General features: G+C 56.1%; 2 protein-coding genes and 1 long non-coding RNA gene across 6 annotated transcripts in view; 2 read left to right on the top strand and 1 right to left on the bottom strand.

Moving 5' to 3' along the window:
• The window catches only part of PLEKHM2 (pleckstrin homology and RUN domain containing M2), a 37,920-nt gene extending 18,099 nt beyond the window's left edge, over positions 1 to 19,821 (top strand). Inside the window, exons 2-20 of one of the 2 annotated variants that reach the window (XM_070602240.1) lie at positions 3,314 to 3,420; positions 3,799 to 3,908; positions 4,486 to 4,585; positions 5,183 to 5,270; positions 6,196 to 6,382; positions 7,723 to 7,782; positions 10,917 to 11,145; positions 12,561 to 13,400; positions 13,677 to 13,746; positions 13,889 to 13,979; positions 14,308 to 14,372; positions 14,744 to 14,832; positions 15,456 to 15,588; positions 15,832 to 16,022; positions 16,419 to 16,484; positions 17,192 to 17,351; positions 17,714 to 17,893; positions 17,972 to 18,088; positions 18,774 to 19,821. In XM_070602240.1, the coding sequence (XP_070458341.1) occupies positions 3,314 to 3,420; positions 3,799 to 3,908; positions 4,486 to 4,585; positions 5,183 to 5,270; positions 6,196 to 6,382; positions 7,723 to 7,782; positions 10,917 to 11,145; positions 12,561 to 13,400; positions 13,677 to 13,746; positions 13,889 to 13,979; positions 14,308 to 14,372; positions 14,744 to 14,832; positions 15,456 to 15,588; positions 15,832 to 16,022; positions 16,419 to 16,484; positions 17,192 to 17,351; positions 17,714 to 17,893; positions 17,972 to 18,088; positions 18,774 to 18,911 (3,021 nt within the window). In that variant the 3' untranslated portion in view covers positions 18,912 to 19,821. The remainder of the gene's footprint in view (positions 1 to 3,313; positions 3,421 to 3,798; positions 3,909 to 4,485; positions 4,586 to 5,182; positions 5,271 to 6,195; positions 6,383 to 7,722; positions 7,783 to 10,916; positions 11,146 to 12,560; positions 13,401 to 13,676; positions 13,747 to 13,888; positions 13,980 to 14,307; positions 14,373 to 14,743; positions 14,833 to 15,455; positions 15,589 to 15,831; positions 16,023 to 16,418; positions 16,485 to 17,191; positions 17,352 to 17,713; positions 17,894 to 17,971; positions 18,089 to 18,773) is intronic. The other variant, XM_070602230.1, reaches the window with a different exon arrangement.
• LOC139080659 (uncharacterized) lies at positions 6,357 to 22,014 on the bottom strand. 2 transcript variants are annotated; one of them, XR_011535336.1, is made up of 4 exons: positions 21,916 to 22,014; positions 9,423 to 9,507; positions 7,088 to 7,397; positions 6,357 to 6,479 (listed from the first exon to the last, which is right to left on the bottom strand). It is a non-coding gene; the product is annotated as an uncharacterized lncRNA (long non-coding RNA). The 2 variants fall into 2 exon arrangements; XR_011535337.1 differs by having other exon boundaries at positions 7,088 to 7,394; positions 21,916 to 22,004.
• On the top strand, positions 21,166 to 26,148 carry SLC25A34 (solute carrier family 25 member 34). 2 transcript variants are annotated; one of them, XM_008523246.2, is made up of 5 exons: positions 21,166 to 21,918; positions 22,608 to 22,673; positions 22,775 to 22,927; positions 23,293 to 23,427; positions 24,605 to 26,148. In XM_008523246.2, the coding sequence occupies exons 1-5, from the start codon at positions 21,541 to 21,543 to the stop codon at positions 24,785 to 24,787; spliced, it is 915 nt and encodes a 304-aa protein (XP_008521468.1). In that variant the 5' UTR covers positions 21,166 to 21,540; the 3' UTR covers positions 24,788 to 26,148. The 2 variants fall into 2 exon arrangements, with proteins under 2 accessions (XP_008521468.1, XP_070458477.1); XM_070602376.1 differs by lacking the exon at positions 24,605 to 26,148 and adding an exon at positions 23,604 to 23,893 and having other exon boundaries at positions 21,328 to 21,918.
• The last annotated feature ends 616 nt before the right edge of the window (positions 26,149 to 26,764 follow it).

The following is a 26,764-nucleotide window of genomic DNA, read 5'->3' as shown; positions in this document are numbered from 1 at the left end:
CAAAAAAGTCCTAAAACTATAGAAAAATAAAGGTACTTTTGTAATATTAGGATGGGAAAAATGGGAAACTATGAAGGAAAAGACAGATTTGACTACATAAAAAATAAAAATTTCTCAATAGGAAAAAATAACACCATAAGCAAAATTTAAACGTCAGTTGACACTGGGCAAAAAAACTAATACATAGTGACAAACAGGTTTAAATCCTTAACAAACCAAGAACTGGAACAGACCAATAAGAAAAAGACAAGCAGCCTAGCTGGAGAAAATTGGGCAGAAGTTATGAATAGGCAATAAACAGAAAAAGAAATACAAATGACATAAGGATGTTCAACTACATTAGTGATCAGAAAAATACAATTTGAAATAATTAACAGGGATCCATGGGTGTTTATTGTAATATTGTGTGCAATATCAAAGAACTGGAGACAATAGCCATATCTAACAATGGTTAAAATACAGAGTGACTATGAAAAAGAATAGAGTGGATCTGTGTGTAATGATGTGGAAATACACATTCGAGGGGCTGGCCCTAGGACCAAGTGGTTAAGTTCATGCACTCCACTTTGGTGGCCTGGAGTTTCACTGGTTCTCTCATCCTGGGCGCAGACGTCAGGCCACGTTGAGGCGGCATCCCACATGCCCCAACTAGAAGGACCCACAACTAGGATGTACACCTGTGTACTGGGGGATTTGGGGAGAAAAAGCAGAAAAGGAAAAAAAAAGAGAAGATTGGCAACAGTTATTAGCTCAGGTGGCAATCTTTAAAAAAAAAGAAAAGAAATATACATTTGATATATTGCTGAGTTAAGAAAAAGCAAGTTTCAGAACAATGAATATAGCATGATCTATTTCACATTTTTTTCAAGTCTCCATGCAGGAAAAGAGTTAGGATATACACACACAAGCTCCTGACAGTGGGGAACAGGAGGTCTTTATACGCACTTTCATGTTGCTTGAATTTTTTTTTTTTTTTTTTGAGGTAGACTGGCCCTGAGCTAACATCCATGCCCATCTTCCTCTACTTTATATGTGGGACACCTGCCACAGCATGGCTTGATAAGCGATGCACAGGTCTGCACTCAGGATCCGAACCTGCGAAGCCCTGGCCGCCGAAGCGAGGCACATGAACTTAACCACTGTGCCACCAGGCCGGCCCCTGTTGCTTGAATTTTTATGATAACCTAATATTGTTTTGGGAATAATTTTTTTTAAGGTATCTTGACCTAAGAAAGGAGTCTGAGTTCCAGCCATGGCTCCCTCACTTAGCTAAAAATCCTAGTGAAGAACTTAACTTCTCTGGGGCTTAGCCGCCTTCTCTGTTCAAAAACAAATAAAATTTTTAAACTTTTCCATGTTTTTCAAGTGTTATGATGGGTATGGCTACTTTTATAATCAAGAAGATGAATAATCCTCTATTTTGCTTTTTATTTTTTATTTTTTCATTTTTTTTAAGATTTTATTTTTTTCCTTTTTCTCCCCAAAGCTCCCCAGTACATAGTTGTATATTCTTTGTTGTGGGTCCTTCTAGTTGTGGCATGTGGGATGCTGCCTCAGCGTGGTTTGATGAGCAGTGCCATGTCTACACCCAGGATTCGAACCAACGAAACACTGGGCCGCCTGCAGTGGAGCACGTGAACTTAACCACTCAGCTACGGGGACTGCCCCTCTATTTTGCTTTTTAAAGATTTTTTTTTTTTCCTTTTTCTCCCCAAAGCCTCCCGGTACACAGTTGTATATTTTTAGTTGTGGGTCCTTCTAGTTGTGGCACGTGGGACGCCGCCTCAGCATGGCCTGATGAGTGATGCCATGTCCATACCCAGGATCAGAATGGTGAAACCCTGGGTCGCTGAAGCCAAGCGTGCAAACTTAACCACTCGGCCACAGGGCCGGCCCCTGTTTTGCTTTTTTAATAAGAGAGTTGCACTAGATCTCTAAAGATCCTTCTAGCTCTAACATCTAAGACTCTCTGATCTCAGATTTGCTCAGATTTTGACATTTAAAAAAAACCGGACACCGACATTGTGTTTCTCAGTACTAAAGTGTTCGAGACCACTTTCAGCCATTGCTGAGAGGGGGTCATGCAGTTTTCGCAAGCTCGTTGCTCTTTCTTTCAGTTCTGGAAACCTTTCCTCCTGGGGCTCTGTTTTGCCTGCCTCTCAGGAGGGAGGGCCGACCCCGCAGAACTGAGGTCTGTCCTCGGCCAGCAGGGCTGCTGGACTCACCCTGGGCCGCAGAGAAGAGCGGCTATTTTTGTTGTGGGGGCTCAATGGTTGGCCTCTCACCAAGAGCGCGTGCTTGTTGGCGTGGTTGATGTGTCTTGCCTGCTGCTGCCGTCTCTACCACTGCTTCCAGAAAACACTTGAGAACACGTTTGTCCAGCGCCAAGAGCTTAAACCTGAGATGAGTGTCCAGGGCCGAGTGCTCTTTTTTTGTGTTCTCCCCCCTTCTGGCCATTACAAGGGCAACAGCAGAGCAGAGTATGGCTAAAATGAAGTTGGAAAAACTTTTCTCCTAGAGCTTTCCTTGAAAGGGGCTCCTGCCTCCTAACTGCGGTTGCAGAGAACTCAGTCCAAGCCTCTGGGCTGTCTTAGCCTTAACCAAGCGGATGGAGCTGCCCTCACCTTCCTCAGCCTGGTGGGGTTTGCTCAGTGCCTACGGTCCAATTCTCTTTTTATCACTCCCGCTTGGGAACAGTGGCCTTCTTCGTGTAGGGCTTGACAAGAGCCTGGCATGCACCCAGATCCATATCGAGCCTCATTAGGTTCCTCAGGCAAATCCAGTGTCCCCTGTCAGCCTCTGGCAAGAAGGCCATTGGAGCACGTGCTCCAGTCCATCAGCCCTTAGTTTGTGCAGAGGAGCAGCTCCCAGCAGGGCCCCTGTGCTGCCCAACTCCAGGGCCAGGGGCCATTTAAACTGGGCACTAGGGGTTCATTTATATAGACAACACTATATGTAGTGCCCCTGGAGTTGTGTAGCTCGGTGGCCCTGGCTCGAAGCCTGGTACACCTGAGACCTACACACGGACTGTGAATCCCTCGCCAGCATCAAGTTGTCATCGTACAAAGCACTTACTGAGTGTCCCTTGGGGTCTGGGCTCCAGGATACAGCCTTTGCCCCCGGAACCCCCGATACAAGATGAGCAGCTGCTGCCGACAGTCTGAGGTAGGCCTCTCTGTTGGTCAACACGAATACATCATTTGACTGGTTTCTCAGCTCCCTCTTTGATTCCGGAACTTCTGCAGCCCTCCTCTTTATCCATTTCTAATTTGGCGGGGGGGCGGATTTTTCCTCATTTTTTTTCTCCTTTCAGTTGCAGAGCTACTTTGCTGCATGTGAGGATGAGACCCCTGCCATCCGGAACCACGATAAGGTGCTGCAGCGTCTGTGTGAGCACCTGGACCACGCCCTGCTGTACGGGTAAGGCGGAGAGAGTTTCTGGGGAAGACTGTAGGGCAGAACAGGGCACGGCCAAGGCCGTGAGGAGCCTCCAGAGAGAAGTCCTTAGCCTTGTCTGCCTTTTATTTCTTCTTTCTCTCGGCAGAAAGAGACTTGTCTCACTCCAGTGGGCCTCAGGCTGTCTGTCATTATCCCAGTAAATCATCTCTGAGCAGGCAGGAATGACTGGGGAAAGAATTAGCAACAGATGAAATGATGGTTATTGCCCATGCGTCTCCCTGGGAATCCATTGCTTTCAGCCCTAAGCTTACTACTAATGCAAAGGCTGGTGGACCAGCTGACTGCAGCTTCCCAGGCAGCTCTGCTTAGGTCATAGCAGCTCTTGTCCTATTTTCTCAGACTGCAGGACCTCTCATCTGGCTACTGGGTGCTCGTGGTGCATTTCACTCGGAGAGAGGCCGTCAAACAGATCGAGGTGCTGCAGCATGTGGCCACCAACCTGGGGCGCAGTGAGTAGTACCAGGTTGACTGGGAAGGGACCGGCTCCACCCTCCCTGTGGGTATCTCGAGACTCAGGTGTGGCCTCAGGGTCAGCCCTGGGAGGCCGATTACCTTGCAGTGTCCGGTGGCAGTGGGTATTAAAATGCTGTTGCTGTCCATGCGGCCTCTCTTCTCCCTGCATATGGCAGTTTGTTGGCGCGTCATGGATGGGGTGAAGGAGAGTGAGACTCTGAAGAGAACTGGACTCCTATCGAATCCCAGCCCGAGCACATAATGAGGAGTCTCGCTTCTCTTCCTGAGCTAGGAGTAGTGTTAGCCTACAGGATCAGTGGGAAATCCTTGCATTTCTCAACCCCTCCAACGTTTGCAATCTGCCCTCTTTATCAGCGTTTCCTGGCCAGTTACAGGCTTTGCTCTGACAGGGAAAAAAAAGATTTCGGGGGTCATGGCACTCCAACAAGAGAGAAGTCTGTGGGAGTGCTTGGTCCCTCAGCCACTCTTTCTTTCCTTTCTGCCCTTGCTTGGCCAAAAAAGCCAGCACCCCGACAGGCTTTCCTGCCAGTTACTCCCGCCCTTCATTTGCAGGCCGGGCCTGGCTGTACCTGGCCCTCAACGAGAACTCTCTGGAGAGCTACTTGCGGCTGTTCCAGGAGAACCTGGGTCTGCTGCATAAGTACTACGTCAAGTGAGTGTCCACAGTGGTCTCCCGCACGTGGCCCCAGAGCCCTCCTTGAGCCTCGTCCCAAAGACTCTTGGCACATCCAGACACCACAGTATGCCACACCAGAGGCCTCGCCTGGCATTGCATGCTGAGGACATGTCAGTGAGGGCCAAAGAACCAGTAGAGCCTGGCCTCTGATGGCTGTCGCCAGGAGAACTGGCATTCCAGCTGGTCTCCTCTGTAGCATTTTGGTGCCCTGCCTCTGCCTGATCCTCTACCCGGGTCTCAGACCTGAAGAGAATGCTCAACCTTTGCTGGAGTTGCTGCAAGAGTATTTATAGATGGGGTTGCTGCAAGAGTATTTATAGCAGCTGCTGAGAGCCAGAGGAGCCTTATGCTGCAGGCCCCATATCTGAAGACACTGGCAATAAAGTGCTGTGTGGCTCCAAACCCAGTGGGAGAACGCTAGAAAGGCATGGGTGCAGACTGCCTCAAGCTGGGTGTCCTCCAGGGTGTGGGGATGTCGCATGTCAAATTTCAACACAGCTGGCTTGTTAGTGAGGTAGGGCCAAGCTGGTAACCAGACCCAGAACCACCATCGTCCCTTCTCGTGTCTTACAGGAATGCCCTGGTCTGCAGCCATGATCACCTGACTCTATTCCTGACCTTGGTGTCTGGGCTGGAGTTCATTCGATTCGACCTGGATCTGGTGAGACACCATGGCTCCCGCTGCTTATGGGGGCAGAGGAGTGGGTAGCGCAGGAACACAATTTCATTTTTCAGGTCCCTCTCAGGGAGCCTATTGTCTGTGGCTGAGCCTGAGCAACCCCTTGTTTGTTTAGGTGAGGGAAGGGTTCAGGGTCTGAACAGTGGAATTGAGTGGAATGGAGGTGATTCTCTCATGGCTTTTTGAAGGCCAGAATTCCTGGTTCGGCTGACTCCTTCCTGTCTCTCTGTCCCATCTTGGAGAAAAGCCAAAGTGCCTGGAGTATTTTAGCACTGAAGTTCTCCTTCATGTTTAGGACATGAGTGTTTGAGAGGGACAAGGCAGATTCATCCCTGTGCCTCCCGGGATCCTGGAGGTGTCGTCAGCTCCATGCTTCCTGGCCTCCCTCTTGACATTCTCTGGCCTCCCCCACTCTCACGCGCTAGAGAAATAGGATGCGGCCCAGAAAGAGCTAAGGAGGCTCCCAAGCGCCTCTCGGACCCGGCTCATCAGGGTGCCCGCAGCTGCCCCATCCTAGTTGAATCACCTTCCCGGGTCCCTACTCGGTCAGCCCAGATGTAAAAGGAACTTGGCCACTGAAAAGTAGTAGAAATTGGAGAAAATGAAGGACTCTAATAGTAAAAGACGTTGAGGAGGGGTTAGAAGTCATAGTTGGGTTCTGTCCTCTGTCGGCCTCACGTCCACAGCTTTAGGAGTGACAGCCATTCACATTACTCTTTTTAGGAGCTTATTTCTGAATTTAGTACCTTAAGCCCATTGATTTCCCAAAGAAAAACTAACATGGGAGGGTATGACAGGCAGGTCCGTGGTTCCCAATCCTGGACTCTGTCGTCTGTGGAAAGCCATGTTTTGGGGCCCAACCCAGGCCTCCCGCCACCCAAACCTGCCTTTTCCCCTCTCTCCTCAGGATGCCCCTTACTTAGACTTGGCGCCCTACATGCCTGACTACTACAAACCCCAGTACCTGCTGGACTTTGAAGACCGCCTCCCCAGCTCGGTCCACGGCTCGGACAGCCTGTCGCTCAACTCCTTCAACTCTGTCACTTCCACCAACCTGGAGTGGGATGACAGTGCAATTGCCCCATCTAGTGAGGGTAAGTGGCCCCAGGGCAGAAGGGGGCCCAGCCTCTGAAGCTGATTCTGCAGCCACTTCAGCCTGGCCGAGTGACGTCCTTCTTGGCTGCTTTTGGCCTGGTGGTTGAAATGTGAAGTTAAACAGGACTGGCCATTTCCCAGGTCTCCATTTCCTCAGGGTCCCTGTGGTGGTAAAAACTGATTCTGGGGATAAAAAGCCACGATGGGATCTTATGAGTGTCAGACCCTTCTCCAGACGGCTACAGCCACGTGCCCAGGGGCAGTTTTCTGAGCAAGGAGGGATTAGCAGTGCGGCTGGACGCTCTTCCCGACATTGCAGGAGTGAATGCTGCCTGCTTTGGGGAGCTGGTCCTACCTGAGATCCTAGGCAGAAAGAGGCTAAGCAACCCCTAGAAGAAGAGAAGGCCAGGTGGGCCCAAAGGTTAGAGGAAAACTTGCCACCGTTTCTCACGAGTCCAGCTGATTTCTGAGTCCCTCCTGCACTCGCCAGTGTGTTAGGAATGATTACACTGACTGCTTTAAAGACTGAAAAAGCATATCTTCACCTCTGGAGGTCATTTTGTTGTCTTGCTCCAACAACTGATTGGAGCAGCCTGGTCTCTTTCAACCCTTAGGCCTCCATGCTCATTTATAAAACTGGCTGTTTCCCCACCTTCATCCCTTGTCGGAAACCAGATCTCTTCATTTACTGCACCCCACCTCACCTCCAGGAAAGGGAGTCTGAGCACAAGTCCAGCCCCTGGAACTCCCTAGAATTTCATCAGCACTGAGACCTTGACCTTCCTCTTTCTTAACTTCTGCTGTGCCGTGGGTCATGTATCCCATGGGGAGGGCAGGTGCTTTCAGACTTGCTATTAGCAAGACTTGCAACACTCAGCGTACAAGCGGAAGATGGCGGCTCAGTCTCCTTGGGTTGCGCTCATGGGCTGCTTCAGAGAAGTTAGGGATGGGCCTTGAGGTAGCCACCAGACTTCAAGGATGGAGGAGTCCCCTTGAGCCACCTCATCTCACCTGCTGGGTACGGAAGGAAGGAAGGCAAGGGATAGAAAAGAAGGTTAGGTGCAGGGGAGCCCACATTCTTCTCTGCCAGAGCCACGTTCTGAGGTTGGGAAGGATTGCCCCTGGAGGCCTTCGAGCTCATCAGAGGCTGCCAGGCTAGTGCCCGAGCTGAGAAGCAGCTGGGGTCCTCATAAGTTCACCGGAGGTTGTCAGATAAAATGTAGAGAGTTCAATTTTTTCCTCTCTTGTTTTTTCCCCATGTCTCCCACACTGTTCCCCTACCCTCCCTGTCCTTCCACTGCCTGTTTCTAATCTTCAGTTTTGTCCCTCGTTTTTATAGATTATGATTTTGGAGATGTGTTTCCAGCAGTGCCGTCTGTACCCAGCACAGACTGGGAAGGTGGGACAGAGTCCGCTGTTACCCTCTTTTTCTGTTTTGCAATGTTTCCATGCCGAGCTTGCTGCATGACTCAAAATCAGCTCATCATTTATAACAATATCAATGATCATAACAAAGCCAAGTTTGGTGTGCTGATAGATGGAATTCTTCAGTAGGAGAACTTGACCTTTAACCCTAGGCAAATCCCTTCTCCTCGTGCAGGCCTCCTGCCTGTGTACAGTGGCCTGTGGAGTCACTAAGTGACTGCAGTCCCGGGACATGCAGATCACCCTTCCTCACTCCAATGCCATTCAGTGCATCAGATGTGCCTAGGGAACTGCCAACCTGTGGGGCACAAGTGGCGTGACCCAGCGAGCGGAGACTCGTTCTGGGAGGCACTGCCTTTGAACATGTGGGCTGTGAGCTCCTGTAGGTCAGGTGTGCTCCTGTTGCCAGATGCATCAAGAGGCAAAGGCAGAGGTTTTGATTCCTTCAGTCTGTTCTTAATGGCTTTCTCCCAGGCATTTTTGAGAGAGATTGAGATCCAAGTGAAAGAAATTGCCCAAACATGGCTGAAACTTCCTACAGGGAGATTCTCTTTGAAGTTTTAAGGCAAATTAAATGAAGTCTGCCAACCTCCCCATGCTATCCACTAGGCAGCAGCAATGCTTGGGCATTTTTCTGCCCGTGACCCCAATTCTGGGCTTGTGAGAATTCATAAAGTTATTTTCCATGTTCCCATGATTACTCAAATCATAGGGCATGTTTCTGAGAAGGTTAATGCTTCCTCCTTGAATCTGAGGCCATAAATGGACTCCCCCCGACCCCCATTATTAAAGAACCTCTTGCCCCGTGGGCTACTTCCGCCCAGGGTGGGGTAGGGGGCCCAGCCTCTGAAGGAGGAGATGCTGACCACCCTCCCTGAGCAGGAGGGACAGGCAACTCTCCCATTGCTCCAGAGCTGGCCCCTTTGTTATGAGAGCTGTGATCTCTGAGTAATGGATGACAGATGCTCTTTTTCCAAGTAATGTGAGTATGAAATAGCTTAAGTTTGAGGGAAATAAGATATGGGATTGGGAAAAATAAATTATGTCATCTGTCCAAGAGACTAGCATTGAAGAGTCCCATGTTTTAGTTAAGATGAGCGTGAGATCCAGAATTCCATCAGAACATCATTTATCCTCTCAGCCTCTGTTCTTGCAGCGCACATGCTGGGCATTGATTTTTTTCCCCTCTGATTCTAACAACTAACCCCCTTCCTGGCCCAGCTACTTACTGCCTGTTACAGTCACTTAACAAGCAGAGCCTGACCTTCCTCTGCAGCCTTTCAGAGCTGCCTGTGGCCTGAGGACTAACAGCCCAGTCGCACTGCTTGCTCGGGCCAGGCTGGGCTCCAGGCCAGGGTGAGATTTGTCTCAGCAGTGATCTCCTGCTTCCCTGAGTTTCTTGAGCCCCAAAGAATTCCTGAGCCTGCACTGGCAGCTCCCTGGGGAGGCTATCTTCTCCTTAGACCTGGAGGAAAGCAGGATTTGGGGGCAAGCCTAAACTCTGGGCCCTGAGGTGGGGGTAGGGGCGGCCTTTCCATGGTCCTTGGCTCATTTACAGGACTTCTGGGTATCCCAGCCTTGACACCCACTGCATCCAGACATCTGCTCGCTCACCTTTCTGGACTCCTCCCAGAAGCAACTGCAGATCCCCAGGGGCTGGAACAAGAACTCGTGGGCTTTGCAGGAACCTTCTTTGAGGCTGAAGGGCAGAATTTTTTTGCATCTGAGACCTAAGGCTCTAGGGTCCCAGGACATCTGAAGAAAGTCTCATATATTGCTAGTGTTTTCCTGGCAGAGCTGGCAATTGCTTTTAGCCTCCTCCTTTGTCCTTCTATTAAAAGACAGTGTACTTTTTCAAAAAATGGATGATGTGCTGTGTCAGCAGACAGCTGCCCAGTGGTTTCCAAGATCCCCCAGGCGGTTGACAGCAGGTTGGGATGAGGCTGAGGGTGGGAAGCATGTTTGCCACGGCTCCTCTGGGCAGATAATGGCCAGCAGGATGTGTGTCAGCTGGCTAATGGAGCATGAGCATCCTGTGTCCCTTGCCATTAACTCTCACCCAGGCTGTTATCTGCCACCAGATAAATGCCCTGCGTGCTTTCCATGCTGGTGCTCCTCCTCTCCATGCCCTGTTCCAGGGACCTGGGGTGGGTGATGGGGCGGGGGCTGGGGGACAGTTAAACCAGCTCCTCTCTAGAGGAGCAGCGTCATCCCCCACCTGCCTTCTCCGTAGGCTGGAGCCATGGGTAAGAGTGTCACCCAGAGAGGACCAGTAGGCAAGCTGAGGTCTGAGTGAAACTGAGGTCTCAGCTCCCACCTTAAAGGGGCGCCCAGTCCTGCCCCCCCAGGGGTGTGCTGGTGAGATGTCAGTGATGGTGGGGTGTTAGGGAGAGAAGCAGCCACTGAAGGGCCCACGGGGCATCTGCTGGGGGGCAGCCACTCGACACACCTTTCTTCTCCCCTTTGTATCTCATTCTCTCTACTGTGCTCTGCGTCCTTCTTTCTACCCTTCCCTGTTGCTCCTCACCCTTTGGGCTCCCTATCTTATCTTCTCAGCCTCTGCCCCCGACTCTGTATCCCTCATTTCCTCTGACCCCTGTTCTCTTCTTCTGTTCTTCTCTCTTCCTTTGTTCCTTTTTATCTGCCTCTGTGGGGAACCCTTCAGAAGACTTTGGATATCTCAGCCCTGTCAGGGGTGTGTGGTCCTAAAGGGGCTGCCAGGTACCCCTCTAGCATCCTGTGACGCAGGGCTCTAAGATTTGCTTGAGAGGTGTGCAGCCTGTCTCCTTTTGAGGCATCAAGGTGACCATCTCTGAGGGGCTTCAGCCTGGAGGCTGCTTAACCTTGGGCTCTTAACTGGAACTGAGCCACATTGCCGTGAGCTCTCGAGAACTCCCAGTGGTCGTGATGGCATCCCTCCACGTTGCTCTTAAAGCACAGATCCCATGTCCTGTTGGCGTGGGGCTCCCACTCCTGAAACAGGGCCACCCCAATCAGATTTCCCTGGGAGGAACTCACTTGCCTCCCTCATGAGATAAGGCATGCTTTGGGGGCCTGGGGTCCCCAGATGGTATCTGAAGGTCTGTCTCCTGTTTCCTGTTCTCTCAGATGGAGACCTCACAGACACTGTCAGTGGCCCCCGCTCCACTGCCTCAGACCTGACCAGCAGCAAGGCTTCCACCAAGAGTCCCACCCAGCGCCACAATCCCTTCAATGAGGACCAGGCAGAGACTGTGTCCTCCTCTGACACCACCCCTGTGCACACCACCTCTCAGGAGAAGGGGGAGTCCCACGCCCTGGACCTGCCAGACACCTGTACAGAGCTCGAAGTCATCAGGTCAGCAGGGAGGGGCCCCGAGAGCAGTTGGGCGAGCATGCTGGTGTCCATCCTGTCCACTCCTAACATCACTTTTTAGTCCATGCAGACTGGCAGCCCCCCTGAGGGAGTTGGACATCTTCTTGGAGACTAAGCACCCCTCCCCTCCTTGGTAGTTCTTTGAGCAGGAGGAAACAGAGGACCCGAGCCAAGAAGGCAGGTGGCACAGGCAACACCTGTGGCTGCCTCCTGGGGCCATGCCCAGGAAGGAAGGTCATTTGTCCAGTCCACCCAGGACCAGAAAGCACCTTCAGACTGGTTTTCTTTCCAAGGGAGTTCTTGGATGTTAATGCACAATTCTGAGATTTGTACTAATTCTAGTTCAGCATGGCTCATTGAAAGAAAAGTGTCTTCGTCATGTCGACAGGGACATAGAAGGGAAGGAGAAGGAGGGTGACAAGTTGGGAAACTTGGTCCAGAGCCTCCAGGGCCCCCTGACCTCCCCTGGCTCCCGCTCTTGAGACTCTCCACTGAATGAGAAGATGTGCATGTCAAACCTCCCAGAGGCTGCTGCCCGAGGCAAGGAGAATTGCTCCCCAGTGACTAGAGCCAGGAGTCCCACTGCCACAGGCTGGTTCGAGTCCAGAGCAGCTTGAACCATTCAGACCCAGGGGCACTTAGCCAGGCCCACTCCAACCAACTTGGAACCGAGGAGTAGGGGCCCGGCATTTGAGCCCAAAAGACTTTGAGTACATTCTGGTTGAATTATCCATGATGATGCATAATGGGAAGTGAGGTCAGCTTAGGGCCCACTGCCCACATCCTCAGGGGAAGGCTCAGTAGAGGGGCCATTGGTCTGACCAGCCATGGCCTGTTTTTGTTCCCTAGAGCACAGCCAGCTGGAATTCATAGGACCTGCTCAGGGGTTCCTCTGGCCACTGCCCTCTGTGCCTTCCTCCAGCTGGTTCCTGCTTCTGCCAGTAACAGAGAATACCTTGGGGCATGACTGCTGCTGCCCCCTGGCCTGGGGCCTCACGCTTAGCACTGGATCACTGAAGCTCTGGCTGTGCCCTCAGAGGTCACATGCCTAGGATCACCCCTTTTTTTTTTTTTGAGGAAGATTAGCCCTGAGCTAATATCCACCGTCAATCCTCCTCCTTTTGCTGAGGAAGACTGGCCCTGAGCTAACATCCATGCCCATCGTTCTCTACTTTATATGTGGGACGCCTGCCACAGCATGGCTTGATGAGCAGTGCAGATGTCTGTGCCCAGGATCCGAACTGGCGAACCCCGGGCCACCGAAGCGGAACGTGCGAGCTTAATTGCTGCACCACCGGGCTGGCCCCTAGGATCACCTCTTTTGACCCAGCCCATCTAATTTCCCTCACGACTGTGGTGCTCAGGTGTTAAATCTCTCCCCATCACTACTGTTCCAGGGTCACCAAGAAAAAGAAAACTGGTAAGAAGAAGAAGACCAGATCGGATGAGGAAGCAAGTCCACTGCACCCAGCCTCTACCCAGCACACCTGTGCCAGGCGGGAGGATGGTGACAGCCTTCTCAGCAGCCCAGGCCTTGGGCAGGGCTCACCAGACACCACCTTTGCTTCCCCCCAGGAGGAAGGAGAGGGGCCCAGCAGCACGGCTGAGAGCAGCGAGCGCTCAGAGCCCGGCCAGATGGACCTGCTCATCCCTGAAATGAAGGACACCTCCATGGAACGCTTGGGGCAGCCCCTGAGTAAGGTCATTGACCAGCTCAATGGGCAGCTAGACCCTAGCACCTGGTGCTCCCACATCGAGCCCCCAGACCAGTCCTTTCGGACCGGCTCTCCGGGGGATGCCCCGGAGAGGCCGCCATTTTGCAACTTTAGTGAAGGGCTTTCAGCCCCAATGGACTTCTACCGCTTTACCGTCGAGAGTCCAAGCACTGTTACATCAGGTGGCAGCAACCATGACCCTGCAGGGACTGGCCAACCGCTGCATGTTCCTGGTAGCCTTGAGGCTGCTGGCCAAGAAGAAGAGGGAGCAGGAGAGGGACAGACGCCTCGGACCCTAGAGGACACTCCGGGGGAGGCTCAGGAACCAGCGACCCGGGAACTAGAGACCCAATTACCCCTGGTCGGTGAGGGGCCTGTGCCTGAGTTGGAGCCTGGGACCCAGGAGACTCTTTGCCAGCTCAAGCGAGACCAGCCCAGCCCATGTCTGAGCAGCGCTGAGGACTCTGGGGTGGATGAGGGGCAGGGCAGTCCTTCTGAGATGACCCATTCGGCAGAGTTCAGGTGAGCAAGGCTGGCTGTGCTGCTCGAGTGAGAGGTGCTGCTGGTCCTTGAAGCAGGGGACTTTGGGCATCTGTCCTCTAAATAAATTAAACACAAGTCCCCGAAGACCTAGCCTGGGCTGGGAGGTAGGAAGGGGTGTGATCCTCCCCTCCGACACTTTGGCTCCTGGGGTGGGGCAGACCCTCTCCAGCCATGCTGCTTCTGGGTCCTGTGTCGCCTCTTCTGCCCTTGCCCCAGCCTGATACCTCGCCCTCCCCATACTTGTCCCTCTCACAGAGTAGACAACAATCACTTACTCCTGCTGATGATCCATGTGTTTCGAGAAAATGAAGAGCAGCTCTTCAAAGTAAGTCCCAGGAACTCAAGAACTGAGCAAGAGCCAACACCGTGCAGGGGCAGGTGGGACGGGCCGCTCACAGGAGGGAGAGTGTGCTGCTCCGGGCGGGCAGGAGCCACAGCGCCTGACCTCTCTTTGCTCTGGTCCTCAGATGATCCGGATGAGCACGGGGCACATGGAGGGCAACCTGCAGCTGCTATACGTGCTGCTCACAGACTGCTATGTCTACCTGCTCCGGAAAGGTGCCTGCCGCCCCCAGGCTCACAGGCTGAGGATGAGGCCGCCTGCCGCCCTTTCCCCATGTCCCCCACCCCCTGAGGGTCTCTCGGCTGCCTGGTGGGTGGTGACGAAAAGGCACTCCACAGAAGGTGTAGCTAGCTGTCCCAGCAGCCCCAAGACATGAGGTGGGGGCCTCCCCTCCACGAGCACCCCATGTCATTCTCCTGCTCCACTTCAGATCACAGGGCAGGGACAGGTCTTCTCTGAGAGAGGGCTCAGGTCTTAGGGAATGGGGCAGGGGGAGGCAAAAGAGGCCATTAGGGATAAGAGGCATTGGGTCTCCTCTCTCAGGAGCCACAGAGAAGCCATACCTGGTGGAAGAGGCCATTTCTTACAATGAACTTGACTACGTATCGGTGAGTTCAGGCTCCACGGCTGGTGTACACTGTAGGGCAGGGCTCCTCGGGCCGCCCACCCTCAGAGCTGCAGAGCAAGGCACAGCCCCTGCCTCCGTCCCTGGGGTTGAGCGTCAGCTCATCTCTCAGAGCAGCTTCCGTACACGATGCTGGGAATCAGAACCAAGCTTGAGGACACCTCTTCCTCTGCCATATTTCTGACCATCCCTCCCTAACTCATGCCAGGGTCCCAGGCCTCTGGGGCTTTACCTCGTGGTGACCCCAGGATGTGCTTCCTCCCTCCCCAGCCAGTGCTCAGTCTGGCAATGGCTGCCTCTTCTGCCAGGCAGCAGCCAAGCCCCATGTGTATGTGAAGGTGTGGTTTCTGGCAGGTGGGCCTCGACCAGCAGACGGTGAAGCTGGTATGCACCAACCGCAGGAAGCAGTTTCTGCTGGACACGGCTGACATGGCCCTGGCTGAGTGAGTGACACTCTGCCCCTTCAGAACTGGAGAATCAGCATCTGCCACTGGTGTGGCCCTGTCCTGGACTCCCCGCCCTTTGAGGGTAGAGGGTGGGAAGTGGGATACAGAGAAACAGAGAACAGAGATGTTCCCTCTAGAACCTGCAATCTGGTCAGAGGCAGGGAAATGAACAGGCACACTGACCAGTTGACTCATGGTCAACCCAGGTGACCTACAGAGAGGAAGGGGGCTGGCACGAGTTACCCAACAGGAAAGGAGGCATGAGCCCAGCTGCTGGGCCACGGCGTGCCCCCACATACGTCCATGTGAAAATTGTGCATAATAGTATCGCGTCCTTGTACCGGTTTTGCTGCATCACCCTGTCCAGTCTTTGCTCACTGTCAAAACCCAAGGCCCCTTGGCCACTGGGAACAGTTAGACCTTTTCTAGGTCACTGTTTAATGACCAGGGACTGCTGCCACACCATGGCCCCACCCAGTGCCCTGAGCTCTGGTTCCAGCTAGGTCCCTCCCCCAAGTTTCTGTGACCCCTCCAGGCCAGGAGTCTTCTGGACTAAGCCCTTTCCACTTGAGGGGTAGGGGCCCCCAGGCCTCTGACAGCAGACCCCATTCCCTTTGCAGGTTCTTCTTGGCTTCTTTGAAGTCAGCCATGATCAAAGGCTGTCGGGAACCACCCTACCCCAGCATCCTGACTGATGCCACCATGGAGAAGCTGGCACTGGCCAAATTTGTGGCCCAAGAATCTAAGTGTGAGGTAAGAACCTGGGGAGGACGGGGGTGTCGTCCCTGACACGCCAGCCCCAGTATTAGAGTCAAGAGGTGCAAAGAGATATCTTTAACACTCCTCCATCACCCACCTGGGAGCGGCCCTCCTACCCCTGGGTCCTGGCCCCCTCCCCACTTGGGTGTGTCCTTGCTCACAGCAGCCACTCCTGGTGCTGGGCTGTCGGTGAGCCTGGCCCAGACTTCACTGCTCTGTCCGCTGCCCCCTCCCCAGGCGACCGCTGTTACTGTGCGCTTCTATGGGCTCGTGCACTGGGAGGACCCCATGGATGAGTCCCTGGGCCCCGGCCCCTGCCACTGCTCACCCCCTGAGGGCACCATCACCAAAGAAGGCATGCTGCATTACAAGGCGGGCACCTCCTACCTGGGCAAGGAGCACTGGAAGGCTTGCTTCGTGGCGCTCAGGTGGGAGCCCCCACCACTGCGGCCTGGGCCTGGCCTGGAGGTTGGGCTGTCAGCTCACTGGGGACAGAGGCCCAGGGGGACATCTCCCTCCTCCACAAGCGCTTTGGGGCAGACATACACTGGGATAGTAGAGCTTCTCTGTAAAGCCAGCCATCTTTGGGGCCCAGGGGGTCCCAGAATGCCTCAGGTATAGACCTGGCCTGGGGCTGCCAAGCCTTAGCTGTCTCCAGGTCTGCCGAGGGGCAGCATCCCCTCCCTTCCATAGGAGGCAGGCCCCTGGCCTCCTTGGTCGCTAGGGTTCAAGGCCCTAGCTTGTGGGGGGTCCCTGGGATCTGGGCTCCGCCTGGCCCCCATTCCTCGGACAGGCCTCATCCCTGCCATGTTGTGCCCCTGCAGCAATGGGATCCTCTACCAGTATCCCGACCGCACCGACGTCACCCCGCTGCTCTCAGTGAACATGGGGTGAGTGTCCGGGTGATAGAGGGCTGGACAGGTGTCGGGTCTGACGTCACTGCCTGAAGGTCAGGGCTCCGGCTGAGGCTGGGGCCCATGGCTCCTGTTCTCCCTGGCTTGAGCTGGCTCTCCCTCTTGTCAGTTCAGCCTGCCCCCCGCAGCCTTGACTGGTGCCCTGAAGTGTGCTGAGCACTGAGGGCTGCCGGAACCCACGGGAGGGGATGAGGAGAGGCTCCCTCTCAGGGAAGCAAGAGGAGCTCTTGCCTGGAAAGGGTTCAGTTTGATAGGGAAGGCAATCCCCGAGGCTGATGGGGGAGGCAGTCCCTTCCCTGGGAAGCTCCTGACCTGATGGAGAAGATGAACACACACGTTCTTGGAGAAAACTTCAGGCCCATAAGAAGGAACATGAATGAATGTGCAGAATCTGAGAGGGCCGGAGCTAAGAGCTGATTCTCACCCCTCACCTGGCCATGTTTGGATGTCTAGAAGGATCTTGGTGATTCTGGAGATAAAAGGTGTTACACAGAAAGGGGTGGGGCTGCCCAGCAGCTTTAAGCTTCTCCTGAAAGGTGTCTGGACCACATTCTGGTGTCCTCCAGCCCTCAGGACTACAGGGCACACCCTCTGTCTACAGGCCTTGAGCCAACCCCAGGGGATCCCACCCCATGCCACCCCTGCCTCTTCGCTCCCATTTCACCCCTCCTCCTCTGGCCCAGGGGAGAGCAGTGCGGTGGCTGTCGGAGATCCAACACCACGGATCGGCCCCACGCCTTCCAGGTCATCCTTGCCGACCGGCCCTGCCTGGAGCTGAGCGCTGACAGCGAGGCTGAGATGGCCGATTGGATGCAGCACCTCTGCCAGGCCGTGTCCAAAGGGGTGAGCCCCTCCTGCCTCCACCATGCCCCTGGCCTCCGACCCCATCTGGGATCCCCAGGGGCCCTTCCCCATACCCACAGCAGTCATGGAGCAACCTGTGAGGACCAAGACAGGACCAAGACAGCAGACCTCCAGGGGACAGCCCAGGAGCAGACCCTGGAGCTCAGGGCCACCTGTGGCCTAGACACTCCCACTGTCACTCCTATCCCCACCCTTACTCCTGAGGTGGGCAGAGCCTGCCTGACCACTGGAGGATGGGGCAGAAGGGCTGGCTGGGCCCTTGGAGTGGGGAGCTCTGGTGCAGACCTGCCCTGGAAGGCCCCAGCTGGCCTCTCCCCAGCCCCTCTGCCGATGCCCTTCAGGTCATCCCCCAGGGGGTAACTCCCAGCCCCTGCATCCCCTGCTGCCTGGTGATCACCAACGACCGCCTCTTCACATGCCATGAGGATTGCCAGACCAGCTTCTTCCGCTCCCTGGGCCTAGCCAAGCTGGCCGACATCAGCGCTGTCTCCACCGAACTGGGCAAGGAGTACTGCGTCTTGGTGAGCGGGTTGGGGGTGATGGAGGAGGCCCTGCAGAAGGCACACTGTGTCTGCTCACCTGGGCTCCTGGCTCTCTAGGAGTTCTCCCAGGACAGCCAGCAGCCCCTCCCACCCTGGGTCATCTACTTGAGCTGCACATCTGAACTGGACCGATTCCTTTCTGCACTGAACTCTGGGTGGAAAACCATCTACCAGGTACTTAGCTGCCCAGGGCCCTGCAGAGCACAGCCATTCCCTGGGGAAAGGAGCCCCCAGCTGCTCCCAGGACCTGGCCCTACATGGCACAAATGGAGGCAGGAGTGGGGGACTTGGGATCAGCACTGTACCAGTAGCTTTGGGACAGACACGAATATTTAGGACCAAAGGGACAAGACCCTGACTCCCAGTGAGTCTGAGGCTAAAACCTAAAGTAGAGCCCAGGAACGCCATTTCTGACCTTCTTGGTTCCAACAAAAAAGCACAAATTAAGTGCTCGCGGTGGGGGCTGCAGCTGTGCTCAGATGGTGGGGGCACAGGATTGGCAGGACACCTCTCATGGCCCTCGGAGCTCAGCACCAGGGTGAGAGGGCACTCATCCCACGCCTGCACGAATGGGGGTCAGCCTGCAGGAGCTCTGGACTTGCCTGAGGCAGGAGAGTAGTTCCAGACGGCAAACTCTGAGGTGCAGAGCCAGTTAGATCGCAGGGCCCTCCGCTTGGGGCCACCTGAGAACTAGGCCTTCCCAGAGGGAGGAAGCTCTGGAGGCGTCACCACCGTCAGCTCGAGCCCCTCCTTGAAGAGCAGGAGAGTTTCGCAACTTGGACGGAGTTCCAGGGTGAGGCTGCATCTGGGGCCGAGGGGCTCCACGGCCCTCACCGATGCCCTCCACACCCCACCACAGGTGGACCTCCCCCACAAGGCCATCCCGGAAGCCTCCAACAAGAAGAAGTTCGAGGACGCCCTGAGCCTCATCCACAGCGCCTGGCAGCGGAGTGACAGCCTCTGCCGCGGCAGAGCCTCCCGCGATCCCTGGTGCTGAGGCAGAGCTGGCTGGCATCCCAGTGGGGCAGGACAGGGGGCACACCGAGCAGCACATACTGTCATGGCTGTGTCAGCGTGCTGGTGGGGGCCAAGCTTCCATCCGAGTGTTCTGCAGCCCACTCCCATCCTGGGTGGCAGAACCACCAAGTGGGGCTTGAGGCAGAGTCGGCCCCCTCCCAGGGGTCCAGAACAGGTGTTCAACCCCCCTGGGTATCCTGCCCGCAGATAGGCACTGGAGAGTGCTGGGGGCAGAGGGTCCAGGCCCTGTGGGCTCTGCAGACAAACGGCCTCCTTCCTGGGGCCACCGCCTCAGTCCACACCATCACTCCGGGATGGTGATGGAATAACATTGACTCTGAGGGAAGTGGAAGGACTGGGAGGGCAGGAACTTCTTCCTCTCCTGGGTCAGGGCCCAGGCTGAGGCTCGGGCTGCCCTGGGGCCCCTGAGTGCCTGGCCAACATTGTTCATTTTTGAACATCCGCCTGGCTGTGCAAGGAGCTGGAACACTAAGATCCCAGTGCATGTTTTCTCCTAACGCCATCCCCAGACACACTGCTGCTGCCTTCCAGGGCCCGGGGCCATGGACTAGGGGCCGGGCTGGCCCTCGCTGGCTACCAGGAGGCCCTGCATGTCCACGGCCCCCTGCTCTTGCCTCTCCCCAAACCCGTGGCAGTACCCATAGGACCCAGGAATCAGGCCATCTCCTTCTGCAGGGAGCAAAGGGGAGGGAGGCGAGCTTGGAGAGGAGCAGAGCACCAGCCTGGTGTCCATGTTGGCGCCTCCTGGCTGTCCCCTGCTTGGCTGAGCCGGGCCTTTTCCGAGAGCTTTGTCAGGAGCCCTCTGGGGGAAGGGGTCAGGTGGTCTGGGTTTTGTTTTTTAAAATAAAATAGACATGTTATATTGCCAAGACTTGTCACTGGCCTTTGCCTAGGGTGGAGGTGGGGGATCTCCAGCCCCTCCTGTCAGGCCCCTTTCTTCTTCATCCCACAAATATTCTCCATCAGCTGCTCCATGTGACACTGGAGGGATCCCCGCTGCCCCCATGGCACACACCCTCTGGAGGAGCTCAGGCTCTGGGCGTTTCTTGGCCTGACCTTTGCCTCCCTCCTGTTTCCTGCAGTGGCCAGGGGAGGGGCAGTCATCAGCTCCAGTCCTTGGGCATGTCTGCACTGCCAGGGCAGGGCATTCCTTCCTCCCCAGCCTCCCTAGCCTCCCCAGCTCTGGGGGCGAGTGCTGGCCACTTGGGATAAACCCAGAGAATCCAAGCTGTCCCCAAGGCCTCTTCTTGAGCTGCACCCAGGGGCTAGCCAGAGCGTGCCAAGCCTGCCAGGCCAGGGGGAGCTCTGAGGCCCTCAAGCCACTCAGCACTGCAACCCCCAGGGCCTCACACTTGGGAAGAAAGATTGGACACTGGAAGAGATGGGTGTGGAGGTGACAAAGTGGGGTCCCAGGCAGGGCAGCTCTGCCTCTGGTTTTGATTGGGACTTGGTGACATAGGGTGGCCCTGGCAAGAGAGAGCTGTCTTAGGGCAGAGGCCAAGGTGGGCAGGGTGGTGCTGGCCCCCCAGCTGAGCAGCCTGGTGCCCGATAGCAGTGCCCAGGGGTGGGAGGTCTCTTCTCACCAGGCACAAAGTGCCATTTCCATGCCAGGACCTCTCCTTCAGAGAGCCGCAGCCCCAGAGAGGCAGGACGGGGGGACAAGTCCTTACCGGGTGAGCAACCAAAGCCCCAGGTCACTCCTTCAGGCACAATGACCCTTCCTTCTCCATCTCCTACCCACCCACGGGCCCCCAGTCACGGGGGAGGCAGGCCACCTTTTATTGGGTGAAGCTCTGTGCTGGGCACGCTCTTCACACATCCCTAATGCTTCAAAGGACGTCTGATGTAGATATGGATGTCTCTGTTTTACAAATGGAGAGACTGAAGCTCAGAGAGAGGAAGAGACTTGTCCGGGGTCACACATAATAGCAGAACCTTGGCTTCAAGATCAGTTCCACAGGGCTCTGGAGCCCTTCTCTACCTCTACTCTCCCTGTCAGTGGGACCACAGACTGGGAGCCAGATTGGAAGACTGAGGCCAGGAAAGGGGAAGTCAGACAGTGAGGGGTGGGAGGGGGGCAGTTGCCCCTTGCCCAGGGCTCTGAGCTGCAGCAGGACTAGCTGAGCCAGAGGCGGGACAGGGGCTGGCTTTGCTTCAGAGCCAGAGGGAGGACAGGAGGACAAGACGGACAGGAAGAGGTGTCTTGGCTGCTTGTCACCTCCCCACCCCCAATCTCCCTCCAGTCCCCGGTGACCTTTCCCCCAGATCCCAGGGTCCAGGCCCGCCCTTGCCGGGAGGTGTGAAAAACAAAAGCAGCTGGGATTGGTCAGAGCTGGGGCAGGGGCGTGTCCCAGGCTCTGACTGCCCCAGAGGCTGAGCAGAGCAGGTGGACTCCTGAGATAGACAAGGGCCAGCCTGGCAGCTACCAGCCTGTCCAATCCGGAATTCTGTCCTCCAGACATGGCCCCAGGCCCCCTCGATCGTCGGCCCTGTGGCCCTGCGGGGGTGCAGACAGCCTAAATACAACCACCCCAAAGCTCGTGCCCATGCCCCTAACTGGGGCATAGCTGGCCCCTGGCACAGAAGCCATGGAGACGGTGGCCCCAGCTGTGGACCTAGTGCTGGGCGCTTCTGCCTGTTGCCTGGCCTGTGTCTTCACCAACCCCCTGGAGGTGGTGAAGACACGGCTGCAGCTGCAAGGGGAGCTGCAGGCCCGGGGCACCTACCCACGGCCCTATCGGGGCTTTGTGGCCTCCGTAGTTGCTGTGGCCCGTGCAGATGGGCTCTGCGGCCTGCAGAAGGGGCTGGCTGCTGGCCTTCTCTACCAGGGCCTCATGAATGGCGTCCGCTTCTACTTCTACAGCCTGGCGTGCCAGGCTGGCCTCACCCAGCAGCCAGGTGGCACCGTGGTCGCAGGTGCTGTAGCTGGGGCACTAGGAGCCTTCGTGGGGAGCCCTGCTTACCTGGTGAGTGCCTCGCCTCCCTCCTCCACCACCCTGTGATCCAACTCCCTCCAGCCTCCGCCGCGGCACCGCGGCTTCCCAGCCTGGCCATGGTGGACTGGTGGACTGGAAGGGGTAGGGCAGACTGGGTGGGGCTGTTCCCTGGAACATCCGGGCCCAGGCCTGGAATCTGGCCCTTGGCCCAGGGCACCAGAGCCTTGCCCTGATCCTCGTTCCTCTGGGGTCCCCACCCCACTGGTCCTGAGCCAGGGGATGGGGCAGAGGGTGGCAGGAGGTGTGTTGGCTCAAACCCAGCACGGTCGCTTGTCTTCCTGTGTGGCCTTTGCAAGCTAAGAGTAAAAGCTTCTATTGAGTGAGGGTCCCCACACATCCTAGGTGAGGGAACCCCCTATCCTAGGCTGGAAGCTGCACAGTCATCATCTCAGCCCTCAGAAGAGCTTTCCAAGGTGAGCAGACAGGCCTAGAAAAGGTTAAGTATCTTGCCCCAGGTCCCACGGAGATGCAGACCCTGGCCAGCTCCGGACCCTCACCCCCAGCCCTATTCCACACGCCTGCTAAGCTGCATGTGTGGGCTCCCGGAGGTGTGGGGGTCGGGGCACAGGGAGGGACGCCCTCAGGGAGGGAGACACACAGCTCGTCTAGGTTCTCTCAAGGCTGAGTCCCCAGGCCCTCTGTCATCTCTGCTCTCACAGGTCAAAACGCAGCTGCAGGCCCAGACGGTGGCCGCAATGGCCGTGGGGCACCAGCACCATCACCAGGTGGGGACTGTCACTACCCAGCGCTCCCTGGGCTGGGTGGGCTGGATGGGCTCCTGGGCTGGTCAGGGGCTGCCCAGTGACCCTGTGCCCTCTCCCTGCAGAGTGTCCTGGGCGCCTTGGAGACCATCTGGAGGCAGCAGGGCCTGGCAGGGCTGTGGCGGGGCGTGGGTGGAGCCGTGCCCCGAGTCACAGTTGGCTCGGCTGCCCAACTGGCCACTTTTGCCTCAGCCAAGGCATGGGTGCAAGAGCAACAGGTGAGGGGCTGGGGACACTTACACCCACCCACAGACACACAGGAGTGAGGAAGGCCACCTGCCTCCTTTCTCCCTCTCTGTCTGGCCCACATCACTCCCCGACATCTCCAGCTATACCTCCACACGAGGAAGCCCAGGGGCTGGTGACAGATGTGGCCCCATAAGAAAGCTGGACGGGCCTGGCTTGGGCCCAGCAGGAATGAGGGTCAGCAGTGAACCCTGAAGCTGTGACGGAGCTCGGGGTGGTGGGGTGGGGAATGGCTGGAGGGGCCATTCCCCTCCCCCCCAGCGTTTCCAGCCCCCAGGTGCTGGGAGGGTAGGTTGAGGGCAGCTGCAGGGGTTGGCAGCCTGTACCATCCCCACAGTGGCTCCCGGAGGACAGCTGGCTGGTGGCCCTGGCCGGAGGCATGATCAGCAGCATCGCCGTGGTTGCAGTCATGACCCCCTTCGACGTGGTCAGCACGCGGCTGTACAATCAGCCCGTGGACAGAGCTGGCAGGGTGAGCTGGGGACGGAGTGGGGAGCATGTGAGGAGCTGGAGAGCACCCCCCAACACACACACACACAGCCAGAGACACACAGACATGTGACATACATGTAAACATGTTAATACAGCTTGTGTGCCCAGCACCCATGTCCCAGGCACGTGCTAAGTACTTTCACATCCGGATTTTAGTCCATCTTCACAACCACCTTCATTTTCCTGATGAGGAAACTGAGGCTCAGAGAGATCAAGTGACTTGCCTGAGCTCACGCAGCTGGTAAATGGAGGAGCCTGAACTGGAATCCAGGACCGACCCCATGGCCTCACAGACACACATAGGCCATCAGAGAGGCTGGGGCAGCTTGTGCTCAACACAAAGGTGCCCTCCACTGGGTGAGTTGGGATGCAGTCCACCTGTGTGCCGCTAGCCAAGGTGAGCTCCTTGGCATGGGACCGTGGCTGCCTGGAGGAAGAGACCCCTTTTATTTTTTATTTTATTTATTTTATTTTTTTATTTTTTGAGGAAGATTAGCCCTGAACTAACATCTGCTGCCAATCCTCCTCTTTTTCCTTAGGAAGACTGGCCCTGAGCTAACATCTGTGCCCATCTTCCTCTACTTTATATGTGGGACGCCTGCCACAGCATGGCTTGACAGGCAGTGCCTTGTGTGAACCTGGGATCTGAACTGGCGAACCCCGGGCCGCCGAAGTGGAACGTGCAAACTTAACCACCATGCCACTGGGCCGGCCCCTATTTTTTATTTTTTTATTTTATTTTATTTTTTAAGATTGGCACCTGAGCTAACAACTGTTGCCAATCTTCTTTTTTTTTTTTTTCTGCTTTTTCTCCCCCAATCCCCCCAGTTCATAGTTGTATATTTTAGTTGTGGGTCCTTCTAGTTGTGGCATGTGGGGTGCCGCCTCAGCATGGCCTGATGAGCGGTGCCATGTCTGCACTCAGGATCCAAACCAGTGAAACCCTGGGCCGCCGAAGCGGAGCGCGAGAACCTAACCCAAGAGACCCCTTTCAAAACTTCGCAGCCTAAAGGGCCACCTTTTTGTAATTTGCCCAGCTTGGGGGGAGTGCCTTTTCTGATGTGCCAGCAGAAGCCCTATCCACACAGACATACCCATTTGTGCCAGCCAGGGCTCCATGGCCCCTGTAGTGACGTCTGCCCTGTGTCTGTCCCCAGGGCCAGCTGTATGGGGGCCTCACCGACTGCATGGTGAAGATCTGGCAGCAGGAGGGCCCCTTGGCGCTCTACAAGGGTCTTGGCCCCGCCTACCTGCGCCTGGGCCCCCACACCATCCTCAGCATGCTCTTCTGGGATGAGCTCCGGAAACTGGCCAGGCGGTGCCAGCACCAGGGCACCTAGATGGGGTCCCTCGCCCCCACATCCTGACACAGCCCAGCACTTGGCAGGAAGCGATGGCCCACTCCAGCTGGGAATGGCTGTCCCAGAGCCCTGCCACAGGTCTGGGGAGAATATGGACTGCTGCAGTCAACCCAGCCCTGTGGCCCACCCAGAGCCAGAGCATCTGCCCCAAATTACCACCCACTCTGTTCTCCAGAAAGTTCTCATCCCTCTCTGTACTGGGTTACCTTATCCCAGAGCCCTTACTCATTGTTATAATAACTGCTCCGGGGCACGAGCATCTCCACAAGCTGGGTCACTTACGTGCATCCACTTGCTTAGTCCTCGATCAACAGTCTGAGACAGTAAAATCCTTCTACTGATGAGGAACCTCAGGCTCAGAGAGGTGAAGTGCTTTGACCAAAGCCACACAGCTCTGAAGTGGCAGAGCCTGGACTGGAACTCAGCTCTGCCCACCCCAGACCTGTGCCCTTGGCAAGGACCAGGCCCATGAGGGCTGGCGTGCCCCTGGGGGATCCCTGTACACATGGGGATGCCCTGGGCTGCACCGTGAGGCCGTGCTGTCATCATCTGTGTTAGTCTGCTGGGGCCACCATCACGGAGTACCTCAGCCTGGGCGGCTTAAATGACAGAAAGGTACTGTCTCACAGTTCTGGAGGCTGCAGGTCCGAGATCGGGGTGTGGGCAGGGCTGGTTTCCTCTGGACCTCTCTCCTTGGCCTGTGGACGGCTGTCTCCTCCCTGTGTCTTCACATGGTCTTCCTTCTGTGCGTGGCTGTGTCCTCATCTCCTCTTCTCATAAGGCCACCAGTCATGTTGGATCAGGGCCACCCTAATGGCCTCCTGTTACCTTACTCACCTCTTTAAAGGTTCTTTCTCCAGTCACCCTCTCAGGTACTGGGGTCAGGACTGCAGTCTATGAACTGGGGGAGACACATTCAGCCCATAGCGTCAGCTAAGGGTTTTTACTGAAGGCCTCGTAGGTGCCCAGCACTGTGGGCTTTTGCACAGATCCTTATGACACTTCTGGAAGAGAGCTCCTGCCATGCCCCTTGTCCAGATGAGGAGGTGAGGCCCGGAGCAGGGAAGTGACTTGCCCAAGGGGAGTGGCAGAGCCAGGTGTCCTCATCGTGGGCCCTTTCCCCGAGCTGCAGCCACGCTCCCCCATGGGTGTGTTCCGAAGGCCCGCATGGACCGTTGTGCTACAGAGGTGGACACCCAGTCCCTGGAGGGGCAGGCCTGGCCGGGTCAAGCTGCCTGAACCACCTTCTCTGCACACCCTGCGTCTGTGAAGAGCGTCTCCCAGGGCAGCCCTACCACACTCCAAGCAAATAAAGTTTTCTATTTTGTTTACTTCAACAACTCTCCCCTGCTGCAGCCTCAGGCTCCCCACTCCTGAGCCCCCACCCTCGGCTCTCTCCTCGGAAAGGAGGATCCACAAGAATTGGGGCAGGCGAGCCCCACCCCGACCTGCCCAGGTGAAGCCTGCCACCTAGTGGACACAGGGAGAGTGGTCAGGGCAGGCTGCCCACAGCTGAGGACCCAGAGCTGGATCCCAACCTCAGGCTGTGGGGGAGAGACCCCCTTCCAGACCTCGGGCTGAGGATGCAGAGCCTGACCTCAGGCCGTGGGGGAGAGACCCCCTTCCAGACCTCAGACTGAGAGCAGAGCCTGACCTCAGGCCGTGGGGGAGAGACCCCCTTCCAGACCTCAGGCTGAGAGCAGAGCCTGACCTCAGGCCGTGGGGGAGAGACCCCCTTCCAGACCTCAGGCTGAGAGCAGAGCCTGACCTCAGGCCGTGGGGGAGAGACCCCCTTCCAGATCTTGGGCTGGGAATGCAGAACCTACCCTTCAGGATGAGAGGGCAGAGCCAGGACCTAAGGCTGGGGGACACAGATGACAGGCCTGGGGCTTCAGGAAGGCACCATGTGGCAAGCCCTAGGGGAGGGTGAGAAAAGTGAGCTCCATTGGGGCTCGC

This window comes from Equus przewalskii, chromosome 2 (genome assembly GCF_037783145.1).
Source record: "Equus przewalskii isolate Varuska chromosome 2, EquPr2, whole genome shotgun sequence".
Lineage (NCBI taxonomy): Eukaryota > Metazoa > Chordata > Mammalia > Perissodactyla > Equidae > Equus > Equus przewalskii.
This window is presented reverse-complemented; position numbering and strand designations above follow the sequence as displayed.

Excerpts from the sequence above, each read along its gene's own strand:
- SLC25A34 (XM_008523246.2), top strand. The coding sequence starts at position 21,541 with ATGGAGACGGTGGCCCCAGCTGTGGACCTAGTGCTGGGCGCTTCTGCC. Across the intron at positions 21,919-22,607 it reads TGGGGAGCCCTGCTTACCTG|GTCAAAACGCAGCTGCAGGC; the intron begins GTGAGTGCCTCG and ends CTGCTCTCACAG. Across the intron at positions 22,928-23,292 it reads CATGGGTGCAAGAGCAACAG|TGGCTCCCGGAGGACAGCTG; the intron begins GTGAGGGGCTGG and ends CCATCCCCACAG.